The 14,518-nt window shown below is 41.3% G+C and overlaps 3 protein-coding genes and 1 long non-coding RNA gene across 8 annotated transcripts; 3 read left to right on the forward strand and 1 right to left on the reverse strand.

The window, feature by feature from the left end:
* Positions 1-283: 283 nt before the first annotated feature.
* Positions 284-5,446, reverse strand: anxa1a (annexin A1a). 2 transcript variants are annotated; one of them, XM_071482445.1, is made up of 12 exons: positions 5,259-5,446; positions 4,448-4,528; positions 3,594-3,684; positions 3,212-3,306; positions 2,978-3,091; positions 2,616-2,706; positions 2,337-2,416; positions 1,521-1,665; positions 1,339-1,434; positions 1,174-1,232; positions 945-1,067; positions 284-797 (listed from the first exon to the last, which is right to left on the reverse strand). In XM_071482445.1, exons 2-12 carry the CDS (start codon positions 4,505-4,507, stop codon positions 738-740), a joined length of 1,014 nt encoding a protein of 337 aa, XP_071338546.1. In that variant the 5' UTR covers positions 4,508-4,528; positions 5,259-5,446; the 3' UTR covers positions 284-737. The 2 variants fall into 2 exon arrangements, with proteins under 2 accessions (XP_071338546.1, XP_071338545.1); XM_071482444.1 differs by having other exon boundaries at positions 4,448-4,524; positions 5,259-5,355.
* kifl (kinesin family-like) lies at positions 5,434-9,726 on the forward strand. 4 transcript variants are annotated; one of them, XM_071482449.1, is made up of 6 exons: positions 5,448-5,643; positions 6,245-6,399; positions 7,292-7,479; positions 8,081-8,250; positions 8,932-9,108; positions 9,359-9,726. In XM_071482449.1, the coding sequence occupies exons 4-6, from the start codon at positions 8,148-8,150 to the stop codon at positions 9,385-9,387; spliced, it is 309 nt and encodes a 102-aa protein (XP_071338550.1). In that variant the 5' UTR covers positions 5,448-5,643; positions 6,245-6,399; positions 7,292-7,479; positions 8,081-8,147; the 3' UTR covers positions 9,388-9,726. The 4 variants fall into 4 exon arrangements, with proteins under 4 accessions (XP_071338548.1, XP_071338550.1, XP_071338547.1 ...); XM_071482447.1 differs by lacking the exon at positions 7,292-7,479 and having other exon boundaries at positions 5,434-5,578; XM_071482446.1 differs by lacking the exon at positions 7,292-7,479 and having other exon boundaries at positions 5,453-5,643.
* A 600-nt stretch (positions 9,727-10,326) lies between these two features.
* On the forward strand, positions 10,327-11,831 carry LOC139623851 (uncharacterized). Its single transcript, XR_011691597.1, has 3 exons — positions 10,327-10,473; positions 11,262-11,383; positions 11,742-11,831. It is a non-coding gene; the product is annotated as an uncharacterized lncRNA (long non-coding RNA).
* Positions 11,832-11,899: 68 nt separating this feature from the next.
* Positions 11,900-14,226, forward strand: LOC139624762 (testis-specific gene 10 protein). Its single transcript, XM_071484139.1, has 6 exons — positions 11,900-12,037; positions 12,224-12,316; positions 12,443-12,503; positions 12,585-12,718; positions 13,691-13,867; positions 14,029-14,226. The coding sequence occupies exons 1-6, from the start codon at positions 11,900-11,902 to the stop codon at positions 14,224-14,226; spliced, it is 801 nt and encodes a 266-aa protein (XP_071340240.1).
* The last annotated feature ends 292 nt before the right edge of the window (positions 14,227-14,518 follow it).

Below are 14,518 nucleotides of genomic sequence, written 5' to 3' on the forward strand. Positions count from 1 at the left end.
GAAATATATTTTATTACCCAACATGACAACCTTCGACACTTACCACACATTATAAAAAGGCTATGTTCATGTACTCATTCTGGCTTTTGTGTTCTGTAGGCTATGCAATCGTCTGAGATGGACAGTATGGATATAGTTTATTGTACCAAAAATGGGATTGTCTGTGATTGTCTTCATGAAGTGTTCCGTTATGCAAAAAAGTTTTAATTGTGCATAAGAAGGAGAGAATACTAAAATAATAAAAACAAAATAAAAATAAAGAACAAAGACAGCACAAATAGGCCTTCATACAAAAAGCTTTTAATTGCAGAATATGCAAGCTCCTTCAAGGGTGCATCTTCTACTGAATATTATTGGCACGTGGAAGTATGTGTACATCATGGAATGTATAGTGTACAAGTGTTTGCAGCTACAAGGTGATTACTGACTTTAGCTTCCTTTCAAGCACCAGATATGACAATCTAATCAGAAGTGAAAGGCTATAGATCATATGGAAAACCGCTGGGATAAGAGCGTTGGAAGGAAGGGAATAACTTGGAGACAAAATATCTGTTAAAGCAGTGCTGGTTGCATGTTTAGCTCATTGCTGTTAATATGTCATGACAGTCAAAGACTGTTGTCAGGTCTCCACAAAAACATAGGGCACAATATGTGTCAGGAGATTATGGGCCATTTTCCACAGCTCTACATAGTAGTGGATCTTTGGTCACATTAGCTTTAAAACCATTGATTGGCTCTTAGTTTTCACCCCCACACAGAGCCAGCAGAATCTTCTCGTAGTCTCCTTTAGTGTCATCCTGAAGGGAAAAAAAAAACGTTAGTTAATCGTTCAATTTCTCTCTTATTTTGTGAATTTTCATATGCATACCAAAAAAAAAACCCTGAACAATTCTAACATTGAGGAAGGGTTTAATGCCATTATCTATGGTAAGATGTTTATTCACCAGAATGTCCTGGTAGAGTGTTTTGCCGTAGTTTTTCTTGTACTCCTCCTTAATCCGTTTCATGTCAATTTCAGAGCGGCTCACCATGATGCGGGTCAGGATATTCTTGCGGGTACCTTTCCCCTGATGGGCAGAAAAGAGTCCGTCAGGAAAGGCCTTGAGTTGCAGGCACAGCATCCTGCATGCATTTCTTATCTATTTTGTGAGTAGTGGCCTATACATACTGTACCTTCATGGCCAGGTAAAGCCTCTCAGCAAAGAATGCAGGCCTACTCCCAGCACACTTCACTATGGATTTAAAAAAAATGTTCATGTTTAAATCAAGTCTGTGAATAAATCACTAAATGAATGAATGCTCAGGTAATAAAGTTAGAGTAGAGCTTTGTGCCTTTACCTACTGCAGTGAGACAACTCTCAATATCTCCTTTCATCTCCAGGTCGATAGCTTTGGCCACGTCCACTTTGCTGTACTTTGCATACCTGTCAAATACTGAAGGAAAGGGTATCATATTAAATTTGACGGGAACAAATAGGAAAAAGTCAGATGTTACTAAATGAGACAGTCAGCCAGCTAACCTTTACGAAGATGAGGGGCACTCCTGGTGGTGAGGATTTCAATGAAGGCGGCGCAGTCTTTGCCCTTCCTCCCCTCTCCAGCCTCGTACAGAGCCCTGGCATCACTGTCAATCAGCTGCTCAGAGACTCCTTCAGTCCTGCCGGCCTGCGATAAACAGAGACAGAGCAATGTCACTGTATTAGTAGAAGAATATGAAGGGAGGGTTTGGGGTGACCCAAGTAAGACCTGTGATATCATCTCCCTATTTCAGAGACATAAAAATGAACTAAAATAAGTATAAGCTGGATGCTGGAAGGCTTAACAATTCAGCCACGCATCTTTCTACATTTTTTATGCATAAAAACTGAAAGAGTGCTACAGGCAAGAAATATATGATGTTTCCTAATCAATAATGATCTATCCCACAAATAGTGTAGAAAGTTGACAAGCTTAAATAAGATTGAAGTAGGTTAATTTACCTGGCAAACTGATTAAAGCAGATATTGTAGAGCTCACTCATCAGAGTTCACACTTTTACTCATTTTATTAAGATGCTGCTTCTGATTTTACTTTATAATGTAATTGATGTTTAGCACATTGAGTTTGTTCTGTGCATTTCCCTTTGCATGCCCAAATATGAAGCCACAAGGCCCAACTGTGTTAGCATGTGTGTGTGTGTGTCTGTGTTGAGGGAGTGAGTTTGTTTATTTTAATAAACCACTGTTACTCTAGCAGCAACAAAAGGGAGTGTTATGTTTCCTCAGAGCTTAAGGGCATCCTAGTGTCGTGACTGAATAATTGTCTTGTCAGAAAGAAAGAAGAGAAAGAAAAGATACCTTGCAGAGAGCAAGGAGGGCAGCCCTGAAGTCTCCACTAGTGTCAGACTTGATGTCGTCCTCCAGGTCCTTCTTGTATTCTTAGCAAAGAAACCACAATGAGAAGATATAAAATGAATGTTCAAAATGACAAAACTGTGTTTCAGCAAGTCTCTGTCTGATGGGTAAACTTACTTTTATATTCCCGAGGCTGCCACTGTCACATCCTCTATCACTTCTATTTCCAAACACTAGCTACATCAAACTAGAGCTTGTTGCTTAAAATTTATTGACACGCACCCTCCTTGTAGGTTTTCTTTATATCCAGGATCTCTCTGTTGTTGCGGGACGCCAAAATCTCTATCAGGGTGTCCTCGTCTGTGCCCAGACCCTGAGACAGGGAAACACGGATAGATACACTGAAGCAGAGGAAGACCACTCTTCACCAGCCTAATTCAAACAAAATACACCTTGTTCTCCACTCTTAAGGAAACAATAGGCCTACATGAATGTGTGGAAGTGGGTGGATATCATTATGCACCAGAAATAACAGATGAACAGTCACCACAGATGTGTTCACATCCTCAGTTTCAAATGTTTGCATAGTTATTATATTTAAATCAATGTTTATCTTAAGTGAGACTGTTTGAGTGTTTGTGCACCTTCATAGCCAGTTTCAGCAGCTGGGCATCGTACTGGGAGGGCGTTTTCAGCAGAGCCAACACCACATCCTCCAGATCTCCCTTCAGAGCGCTCTTCAGTGCTGATTCCAGAGGCTGTGGGAACGACCAATGTTGTAAATTTAATGCTCACGAGCATGTGATCTTGTGCATAACTGTACCTTGGAAGTATGCACGCTGTTCTTGTTATGAACATCTCTGTGTAATTCTGATTACCTTGCCACTGGCCTGCTGGTAAGCCTCTTTGATCTGCTGTCTCTGCTCATTGCTCCTTTTCACCAGAATTTCAATAATGGTGTTCTCATCCACACCTGCAGAAATGACAGGGTATTGATCATTCTGCAGCTGTACGACAAATATTCAATCAGCAGAGATTTTAACGCTTATAGTATTTGCACCCCAGTGTAAGGGCCCAAATAGAAATGTCAATTAACTTTCAGAGAGCACTGTTTATAGTAATGATGCATAATGCCCAGCAGAGGGTGTTAAGGGTTTTCCCACATAAGCTAGCCCTTCATATTTGAAGGAAGGACACACTGAAAAGCCAGAACATGTTCACACACGCTCCACAGCTTCTTTGTGAGCGTTTTAAGTTCACCTTTTGTCTTGATGGCCTTATCCAAGACTGCTGCATCTCCACTGGGGCTGAAATTGGGTGCTGCTGTCACTGTTCCCTCGTTCTTTAGGACCTGAGTGACACAACACAGATTATTGTGTTTTTTGTAAATACAAGACTTCTACTTACTTGCATGATACATAATTACATGGTGTTTAAGAAAGTCAAAATCACAGTTTTTCTCTCCTTACTTATTGCCTGCATCAGTGCTCTAGCTTTAGACACACAAAAGATATCAATAAGACACTCGTAACAGATTTTGTTCCGCCTGTGGGCTCTGCCATGTCTGCCTCTGCCCCTACACCTCTATGCCTCCAAAGACCATGACAGTGCCCTTTAAAATGCCTGTGAAAACACACCCCTGTTGGACTGAACTGAACATTAACAGGAGAGCAGAGGCATGAACTGAAATCATGCAGGGTGACCTTATGCAACTTTCGTTCACTTCAAGAAACCAGGGGAAGCAGAAGTAGCATTTTGTTCTGTTTGCACAGTCTATAAAGGGAGGGGTGCAAATTCCTGCCTCCATGAGTCATATACTCACAAGACTTATATGGTCATCTTTCTCTTTAATCTTTATCATCCAGACTACCTTTCACGTTAATAACGCTTCTCATCTTATCTCTCCGCTTCACTCCCTTCTGCTTCTCTCCATCTACCATTAAGCTTCCTACTCATTCATTCTTTTTCCCCTCAGCGTCCCCTACACTTCTCCCCTTCCCTCGCCCTAAACTCTGCCTGATAATTTTTTTCCACTAGAGCATACCACAGGAAAAAAAAGGAAAAAACAGGGTGGTTGGCCTTAGCAACTGGAACAGAACAACAGCGTTACATACTGAGTCATCGGGCATGCCCAGATAGACGGTCTGCTGCAGGAAGGCTTGGATGAAAGACATGGTGGGACTGCTGGAGTCTGTCTGAGAAGAGAAGAGAAGAGAAGAGAAGAGAAGAGAAGAGAAGAGAAGATGTCAGCACTGATGTGATCCAAATATGAGTACCTAATCCAGCATGAAATGTTTTGTTTAGAAAGGAGTCTGCAAGTCTGTTGTGAGAGAGAGTTGATGACCTAAGGATAAAATAAGCACAGCGGATATACCGCAGATTGTATTCATAGAAGAAATTCTCACTCTTTTAGTGATTCTACTTGAGAAAAGTTCTCATCTATGAAACAAGTTAGCACAAGAAGGAAAGACAGGAACTCTGTTTGTCTTTCCTAAATCCACTCCTGGAGAGCAAACTCTCCGCATATTTACTGTAGATTTACATTAGGTGGTTTTCCATAATGCCAAGCATGTGGAGACTGCCTGGCCACACCCACGTTAAACTCTGGAACGGATACAGTTTATTGTGGGTGAGATCATAGCTCCAGTCAGACTTTGTGTGCTGATACTGATACTGAGAGACAACTCTGCTGCATAATTAAACCAGCTCAACACTTCATTTGTGTAAATATGTAAAACCAAATAAATGTATTACGTTCTACTATTTTCCCCAACCACACCCTCATAAGTTGCATCAATATCTTGAAGAAGAGCAGACTTAAAGCCGTTTACATCCAGCGCCAGACTTCACCAAAGTCTCAAACCAAAAGCTGGAGAAGTGGGTTTTAGATTGAGAAGGAGATGAGAAGGAAGGAGAATGACTTACCGTGAGGCCTTAGGGGAAAGAAGTTTGTCTGACTGAGTTTCCAGGGGCGTTGTAGCGACAGAGGGAGTATATTTATACACATGATAAACCCCACCTAGTTACGGGTGTAGCCCATACTCCCCTCCTCAGCTGCCATTGGATTGAACCGCTGCCTGCCACAGCGCAGCCCCGTCCACAGCGCAGCGCCGTGCGTAAGAACCCACGGCAGCGGCAGCAGCGGCAGCAGCGGCAGCTTCCTCCTCCTCCTCCTCCTCCTCCTCCTCTTCCTCCTCCAGCAGATTTCTAACAGTCATGCTGCTGGTTTGAAAACACGGTGCCAGGTCTGAATCGTTCATAAAAATGGGGATTACGTGTAAAATCACTGTTATACACCGAGAGTGCGTCTGTGAGTGAGGCGGCAGCGCGTTTATTCACTTTAATGTACTTCCTTGTAGCTACTTCTTGTGGAGTTTTAATGCATTTATTTATTCTCATTTTTATTTTCTGTCGCGATTATCATCTATTTTTATTATATGTATGTTTCAAAGCTTCATATTTTATGGACAGACTGTGGTTTTGTTTCCTCACCGTTTAGAGATTAACAATATTAAACTACATTTTAAAGTTTATAGCTATAGTAAAATTACAAGGCGCCTTTTAATGAATGCAGGCCAAGTGATTATTGAAGAAAAAAAAACAACTGAAAACTTGGTATTAACATATTGCTCCATCACTTAGTGTCTGTGGCCCATATGCCTCCATTTATGTGTTGGTGGAAGCCCAAGTAACTCTTACATAACTCTTATATAAACCAAGACTTTATGTCTGTGGTGTTTAGGGCTCTGTATGGACACATAATTGTTCCACAGGTAATGTATTCACTGCTGGGATCTAGTGTGTCCACAGCATAAGAGACAGTTTGATGTTACTGCTGTTTCATTTGAGGTGTATCTCTCTCTTTTTAACATTCCTGCTCTTATCTCCCCCCACCCCCCACCCCCCCGCAGAAATGCTATCAGTCTCGTCAAATGAATCCACAACCCACTGTGTGTCTATCTGTGGAACCTCTGATCTATACCTCAGCTCTACAGTACCTGTAGGAACAACTGAACAAAGACCACTTTATCAGTCCTCAAAGGAGCCCCCCCTGGCGTGTGATGAGGTAAGGAGTTTCTTTAAGGTGTGGCGTGTCGTCATGACAGCACAGCCGGGCCTACAGGTTGCATGCCTCAACAGAGGGTAGACACTTTTACACCCCTGCCATTAACAGCCAGGGTGATGACACAAGGGATGATGACATTATTTTAACACATTCATCGCATTGTAAGAAGTTGTCTAAACAATCAAGACTTCACAGGCCCGTGGTGAATCAATACAATCTTGTGTCATCTGTCTTTCTGTGCTGAAAGGCAAATCTTCCCTGCTGAGACTAGCGCGTATGTGTTGAATGTTTTTTTTTTTTTTTTTATGTGTTGAAGTTGTAGTGAAGTTGTGTTGATATTTGACAAAGTGACACTGTACATCCACAGGATAATGTGGTCAGGGCAGGGTTTGGATTGTGCAAAAGGAAGGCGGGGGCAAAGCTGCAATTTCATTAAAGTGGCATCATGGGTAGATTTATCTTTAAGCGAGGTGTGTTAAACAGATGCTCAAGCTGTGGTCCAAATGTTCCAAATGAGCCTGTTGGTTTAAAAAAGAAAGGAAATCCTCACACAAGGGCCTGGCCAAGAATAACAGGGAGTGAGAGTGCAAAAGGCAACCTTCATGAGCATGAAATGTATTTATTTATTTTTTTTTTTCCACAATTACATTTTTAGGATCTTTAGGACACAGTACTGTCACAACAAACCTGCATAAAGATAATTTCCCTAATACTCTTCAGTGCAGTTCACCTGGATGTAGGTGACCTATTTCAGACTTATTCCAAAGGGGAACTGAGGGAACAGGACAGACTGAGTTAAATGAGTGTGTGTGTGTATGAGACAAGCTTCTAGTTACAATCTCAATCTTACGCATGGGAAACCTGAGGACTGTTTGGGGCTTCTTTTTCCCAGCAGGCTCTGTGGGGTTTCAGCCAGTACCTGGTGAAACTCCATCTCTGCAGGTTTAATATTTAAAGACTGTTGAGAGTTTGGTTCCCTGTGGAGATCAGGATCAATGTGTCCTCGTGCTCCTGGTCAGCATAGCAGCACCCAAACTTCACTGAACCACACTGAAGGCATCTGGTCTGCTCCGGGACCAGGTAGTCCTTTTATCATCAAGCTTTTTTTATTCTCTTTTTTCTTGTTTTCTTTCTTTTTTCTTTTCTTATTTTATTTTATTTTATTTTAATTTTTGAGAAAATAAGTTTTGTCACATTTTCTACTTTTTTGAACGTAAATGTGTTTTCCGATTAATTAACTCAATGTGTGCTTTGGATTTTATATATAATTTGCGTAGCACTGTGGCTAATTTTTCAGTATATTTAAATCACTTAATTTAGCAAAAAGAACCGACATCATGCCAGTTTCTGCTGGCTGATATGTAAGATTTGTTCTTATATAGCACTGTGAAATTAAGGAAACTGAAAATAATCCCACAAATTAAACTTTGGGATTTTCAGTTTTTCCTGTGGTGTAGCTCGTAGCTTATAGAAGCTCGGAGAGGCTGACAAAAGGATTACACTCCCTGAGTGAATCTGCTGTGTGAGCTTTTTGACATCTGCAAATAGTTTGAGGGTTGAATAAGAGTTCATGAAGCAGGTTGAAATATTTTGGGATTTTCAATTGCATATAAATTACAAATTTTCATCTATCTTGGATCTCGGTGGCTTTAAAACAATATTAACTATCTTTTCTCTGCAGATTTTTGACGGATCCACCGAGCCAACGCAAGAAAAATAGTAACAGCCAAGACACACTTGTATACAAAATGTATGTGAACTCTACTGGAGCTGAGAGTGGATCTTATTCACTGACCTTCCTGGGAAAGAAAGTAGGGAGACATCACTCTGTGGCCCCTGCAGGCAAGCAACGTGAGTGTAAAGGAAATCAACAATTAACAAACCATTTCAATTCTGTACTCATCTTTAGGCTGGTAATGACATCCTTGTGTTCTTCTCTGTATCAGATATCAGATTAAATGTTGTAGAGGAAGCTGCTCTGTGTGATAAATGTGAAGCAGGTGGACAGGTGAGGTTAGACAAGACTTAAATATTTCAGCTGCTTGGCTGCCACCGTTGTGAAGCAGTGGAGCGGTCAGTGTATCAGAGCAAACATACCACACTGTTCCTGGCAGGGTCTGGTGTGAGATCTGGATTTGATGGCCGGCCAGGACCAGACTTAGACACACATACTAATAAACAATATGCACGCTTATAATAATGACCGTAGAACAAGCTGTGGCAGAAATAGATGCAGATGTGTTTTGTGCGGCCTGCATCCAGAGGTCTATGGGTTTTTAAAGGATAAGTGTGGAAAAGACTTGCCTCATGCCTATATTACGTTAGAGAAAGCTCCACCATCTTCCATCCAGATGTTTTTGTTAACTGTATGCTATCTATTCTCCTCACCTCCATCTACCATCTCCTTGGAGCAATAGGTCTATTTAGAGTAAATGAATAAAGATTATTGCCTGTTTGTCATTGTCTGTCTGGATCAAAATTTCCCTCGTAGGTCACACACATCATCTGAAAGTAGATTTTTTTTTTTATCAGGTGCCTGGGAGACGACTGACAGGTCTGTCTGCGCTGAGGACACTCTGGTGTCCTCACAGCACGGACGGGTCCCAGTGACAGCACAGATGCTGGAGGATTTACCAGGCAGTGTACCGGAGCTGAAGGATGAGAGGCCCTGTCCAATAATTCACAACGCACAGTTTGACAGCACAGCAGGTACCCCTTCCTACACACGCATTCATGCAATCAGTGAGGCATAAACTCTTTCAACCTTTCATCTGATTACTTTTACTTTAATAAACTCCAAACAGCACAGGCTTAAGTTTAGATTCTGCTCTGTTTTGTGCTTTCGGTTTTACCCTCCGTCTGCTTTAAAGCTCATGCAGCAGATACCCTGAATGTTTTTTTTTATCTTCCCAGCTTTTCCCTGTAATTCCTGACATAATTTCTGTTTTTCTACTAAAAGGTGTTTCTGGGAGGAAGGTAACAGCATGACGGCACGCCCACATTCCTGTATGAGGAAACAAAGAGGGGAGAGGGTGGGATGAGGATGGGTATGAGACAGAGTTGTGAAATATTCACGGGAAATGTGTCTGCATTTTAGACAAAACTGGCCACAGTGATGGATTAACTTGAAAATGAAAATAAACAGGGACTAACAATTGCTTCCTGCCCACTTCATATAACCTCATAAATAACTGAATTACTGACAGTATCTACATTTTGAGTGTATTTTCGGAAGTAAACATGTAAATAGACATTAAACTGGCTGCTAAGCGTAATGGTAAAGATGTAAAACCTGTTTAAAATCTAATAAATAAAATGTTAACTGATTTACTGAAGTTTATGTGCTTTATTTTTTGATATTTTTTGACCGCATGCATGTCAGACATTTTTCACCCACAATAAAATAATGATAAACACGTTAACATATTGTACAACATCAGTTTTTTCATATGAAAAACTGTGAAGGTAACAAGTTAAATGACCTTATTTCAACTATACCTACACAAACAAAAAAATGCACACACATAGTTGAAGGAGTGATTTATGAGCTCCAGCAACCAGTGAAACTATTTCATGAGTTTGACATTCATCTGTGCATTAACATGTTTATGTAAATGAATATTTTTATGTAGGCCTATCTCCAGTTTAATGATCATTTGTGGATTGTTGGAATATCTTTGTGTTTCTCAGGGGATTTTTTAAAATAAGATTATGAAATATTAAAAGCAGAAAAAACCCTAAAATCACATAACTAACCACATGTAAAACTGATTTATGAATGTGTGCTTGTTATTAATGAGGTTTTAAAATATAAAGGCACATTCACAACATTGCAGCATAACTATGCAATAGTAGACTCTGTCTCACAATATTTGCTATTATTCTTGCCCTTCTCTTCTTCTTTCCTTTGCCTTTTACTCTGCTCCCCAAGCTGATGTAAACTGTCCACCAACATTTGCTTCATTGTTCAAGATGTTGTTCTTCACAAAACCCTGTGGATGAAGAGGTGGGCTGCGTTCAGGCGCTGGATTGGCATAGATCGAAGGAAACACCCTGGACAGGAGGTCAACCAAGGTGCTGTAAAATGAAGAAATATAGTATGTGGCGGAGAAGGAGGGGTGGTAATGTGTGTATGTCTGTGTTCAGCAGTGAAGGAAGAAGTGTTCAGATTCTTCAGTGGTACTAAACTAAAAGTACCAGTACAATGTAAAAATCCTCTGTTACAAGTAAAAGTGCTGCATTCAAAAACTGACCTGAGTAAAACTGCTCAATTTCTGCAGAACAAGTAAAAGCACTTGTTTGTCATGTAAATGGCCCCTGTGGCAAATATGTTATTGTATATGATGTTTTTAGATACTGATGCATCACTGTGTCTGCAGAATACTGTTGCAGTTGATGGAGTTAGTTATACTTTCCATCTAGGTAGAGTAATCCAGAGGCTCTCAGACTGGGGGTTCACCCCCTCCAAAAGGTCACAGGATTAATCTTAAGGGCCATAAGATCATTAATGGGCCTCTCTGGGTCTCCAACAGTTATTTAGATCTGTGGTTTGATCTAAAATGATTCAAATATATTGAATTTTATAAATGTATTACTAGTAACTAGAACTGTCAAACTAAATTTAGAAATACAGTATTTCCCACATACATGTGGTGAAGTCTAAGTAAAAGGTGGAAATATTCATGTTAAGTAAACATAGCTCAAAACTGTACTTTAGTACGGTACTTGAGTCTGGAGGTGAAAAAGACACCACAAATACACAGAAGCTGTGTTGGTTGAGATTAGAGAAGTGAAGCTTTCTACTGACTATCACTTTCATGGTTCTGACCTGAATGGTGACTTGCAGCATGTTATTTCTGCAGGCACTTCAGAATTACAGCTGTCAGACAGCAGTGATGTGGATCAGGCAACGGCAGGAGCTGAGACATCACAAGATGTTAAGATCTACATCCCCTATGAGTCAGCTGAGCTCTGCATCACTCAGGTAAAATGATGAGTGTTGTCAGCCTGACAGCAGCACACAACAAATACTGTGTCTTGAAAAACATGTATGAATCTGAACTCACCCAAAGTTGCAGACCAGCATGGTGAGAGCAGATAAAATAAGCTTCACTTTATGATATGAGATGCTCAATATTAGTCAGATGTGTGACTTAGGGCTCTGTTCAGTTGTTCAGTGAGAGGGCATGCAGGCACACAATGAAGACACTGTCAGACACTGTGTTGTGTTCTTGCTCACACTCACATGGCCTCTCCGGTGCCACTGCTGTGGCCCTTGAAGGCATCTCATCAGTACCATGATGCCATTGTGTGTATGAGGTCTATGTGTTTTATATAAACAGATAGCCAAGGACATGGAGGCAATGAAGAGACGACACTTGGAAATGGTGCAAGAGCTTGAGGAGAACTTCCAGATCACAGCACGAGAGAACCAGGTAAGGAAGTGCATGTGTGTGTGTGGGTGTGTGTGTGTCACTAAAACATAACAGTAATGCTAATGATGGTGTGCTATCAGGAATGGACCATGCAGAAGATCAGATCTCATTATCAGAACAAGTCAAACGCTCTGCGGAGAATCCTGGACCTCTACCAGGAGAAAGTGGAGAAGAAGAACGCTGACTGGGAGAGGACAGTTGCAGTCAGTGTCGTCCATCTCTCCTTCAGTGTCATCTCTTATTTAAGTGTCTCTTTTATTTTAAACTAACTCCCTGACCTATTCCCATGAAAAGCCTGCAGCTCTCTTGTGGTACACTTTGTTTTTTCTGGTAACATATCAAAAAGTCATTTATGTTTTTCCCTCCTCGCCTGGCTGTGATTCCTGCAGGCCTTGACTGCACAGAACGAGTGTCTGCTGGAAGAACAGAGAGCTGAGAGGAGGAGGAGTAAAGAGGAGACGCTACAGTGGCAAAGGGAAAAGGTTGACTTGGAATCTGGCAGACTTACAAGCTTTTTTGTCTTCCTCTGAACTGGAGCACCCTCTTGTGGTCATATTTCAGGATGAACTTTAATTCTGTTACATTATAATCTTCTCTCTTACTATTAGAGCAAAATGCTGGAGCTGTTCTCCAACAGGCTGGACGTCCTGCACAGCCACCAGGCCTCCAGTGAGTCTGCATGCATGCATTCATATGCATGTGTGACCATTATATATTACACCTTTTCTAATACTCTGTGACACTGAACAGCACTACAGGAGCTGCAAATGGCCAGACAGGAAGTAGGGAAAGTCCAAGAAATGTTGATGGTATCATCACAGGAGCAGCAGGAAGCCGCAGAGGAAGGTGAAAGCTCAGAGAACAAAGGACAACAACAGACTGTGGTGGGTTGGAATTAGTTACCATGGCTGCTGCTGATATCTGGTCATATCTCAGATAATGATCTATTATAAATATGTCAGCAAACCAACAAGCATTTTAAACTCCTGATGGACAATTGGTTTGGAGAACATTTTCGAACGTAAGTATTTAAACATTAAAGGTTCTGTAAACCATTGTCATTGCCAGTGCCTAGTGTGCCACTAGATGTCACACTAGATCACCAGAATCTCAGACCATACAAATGCCTTGTCAGCCACATCTCAGGCCTCCATTCGGCCACCCACACACCCTCCATCCCTCCCTCCCCCTTCTTTCACATTCTCAGCCAGCAAGATGTCACAGAGCCAAGTGAAGGCGGCCACTGAACACATAACAAGTGGCACAACTGAATAAAGTTGTCCTGTGTACATGACAGCCAACAAAAACAGTCGAACCACAACCATTCGCTTATGCTAACATTGCTGTGATTTGCTCCAGAGCAATGCTGACCTTAGTCTCCATGGCCAGTCAGCCTGTGCTCTGGTCTCATCTGTCTTTGTCGGAGGCCTTTTTAAATAAAAAAAAATTTAAAAAGTGGTTTTCTTCGTAGGGGGGAATTCTGGAAGGTTGCCTGAAAGCTGTCACTTTTACCCAGCTGCATACCACACTGTGTCAGCTCATGTGTGGGCAGTGCCTGTTTGTTTAAATGAGGTGAAGGCCAATGGTTTAACAGGAAGGACACCAACACACGAACATCCCACCTTCTCAGACCGGGGGGCGTGGTTCACTTTGTTCTATGCTCAGGATACCATTACTCCACTATATCTTTACATAGGAAATAGTGTTTTACTGCTATATCATTGTCTAAAATCTTGTTTATAGAAGCTAGAAGCTTAAAAAACAAAACTATTTGCATGGCTGAATACCTGGCAGTACATGACAAGATATGTCTGCGGTTAGGGTGTACTGACCCTTTGCTGTGCCTCTATTTGCAGGATTGCAGTGAATCAGATCTGCCACTGGAAGGGGCTAAAGCCCGTCTAGAGGAGCTAAAGGAGAGTCTGTACCAGAGGGAGAGAGAGATCACTGAGCTGCTGGAGGCAGAGAGGAGCCCTGTCCCTCCTGTTCCTCAGCCACCCTGCAGCATTCTGCTTCCCACTGTCATACACAAGGTGCTGTTCAACTATTAAGCTATGTGGAAACTGTTAACTGTCTTCATACTGAATTACTTTAGATAAGGCATTCTATTTTTTCTACAGTAAATACTTAACCCTGATTTTATGACTTTCTTGCACTGATACCATAAGATTGCTTTATCTTTTTTGCTTTCAAGGCTCATGCAATCTGCAGTGCAGTGACTGAGACCAGAGCTCTGTTGGACCAGATGATTGAGGAGAACCAGGTTGCTCTTGTTAAAGCCAGAGAAAAACTGGACCGTCTACAAACAGCCAAAGAAGACAGTAATGGCAAAGAGGATAAGACCCCTGACCATGAGCGGTTAGATATCATGGATATCAGTTGGCAGATATAAACCTTACTGGTTGGAATAGCCACAGAGGTGGCAAGTTTAAATTTCTGTATTTATTTCATTCCTTTTATCCTGAAATATAATAATGATGATTTCTCTTCCATGCTTCAGGTCATATGAATATGAGTCAAGTTTGTCTTTACTACAAGAAACAGTGAGGGAATATGAGGTCTCTCAAATGGCTTTAGACTGCATCAAAACCGGAGAAAACCCAGTAACAAATGGTAAATAAATTACTTAAATCCCCTGATTATGTAACCTGCTACCTGTGATACAGTAATGTTAAAGGAATCAC

This window comes from Trachinotus anak, unplaced genomic scaffold, assembly GCF_046630095.1.
Source record: "Trachinotus anak isolate AG129_WGS33_773 ecotype Australia unplaced genomic scaffold, CSIRO_AGI_Tana_v1 ptg000008l, whole genome shotgun sequence".
NCBI lineage: Eukaryota > Metazoa > Chordata > Actinopteri > Carangiformes > Carangidae > Trachinotus > Trachinotus anak.

What these genes read in the sequence shown, in the direction of transcription:
- anxa1a (XM_071482444.1), bottom strand. Translation starts at nt 5,340, where the DNA reads ATGTGTATAAATATACTCCCTCTGTCGCTACAACGCCCCTGGAAACTC. An exon ending in CTTTCCCCTAAGGCCTCACG is followed by an intron (nt 4,525 to 5,258) that starts GTAAGTCATTCT and finishes CTTCTCAGACAG; the next exon opens with ACTCCAGCAGTCCCACCATG. An exon ending in ACCAGCAGGCCAGTGGCAAG is followed by an intron (nt 3,092 to 3,211) that starts GTAATCAGAATT and finishes TCGTTCCCACAG; the next exon opens with CCTCTGGAATCAGCACTGAA.
- kifl (XM_071482447.1), top strand. An exon ending in GGCCCCTGCAGGCAAGCAAC is followed by an intron (nt 8,251 to 8,931) that starts GTGAGTGTAAAG and finishes TTTTTTTATCAG; the next exon opens with GTGCCTGGGAGACGACTGAC. An exon ending in ACAGTTTGACAGCACAGCAG is followed by an intron (nt 9,109 to 9,358) that starts GTACCCCTTCCT and finishes TTCTACTAAAAG; the next exon opens with GTGTTTCTGGGAGGAAGGTA.
- LOC139624762 (XM_071484139.1), top strand. Translation starts at nt 11,900, where the DNA reads ATGGTGTGCTATCAGGAATGGACCATGCAGAAGATCAGATCTCATTAT. An exon ending in ACTGGGAGAGGACAGTTGCA is followed by an intron (nt 12,038 to 12,223) that starts GTCAGTGTCGTC and finishes TGATTCCTGCAG; the next exon opens with GCCTTGACTGCACAGAACGA. An exon ending in AAGGACAACAACAGACTGTG is followed by an intron (nt 12,719 to 13,690) that starts GTGGGTTGGAAT and finishes CTCTATTTGCAG; the next exon opens with GATTGCAGTGAATCAGATCT.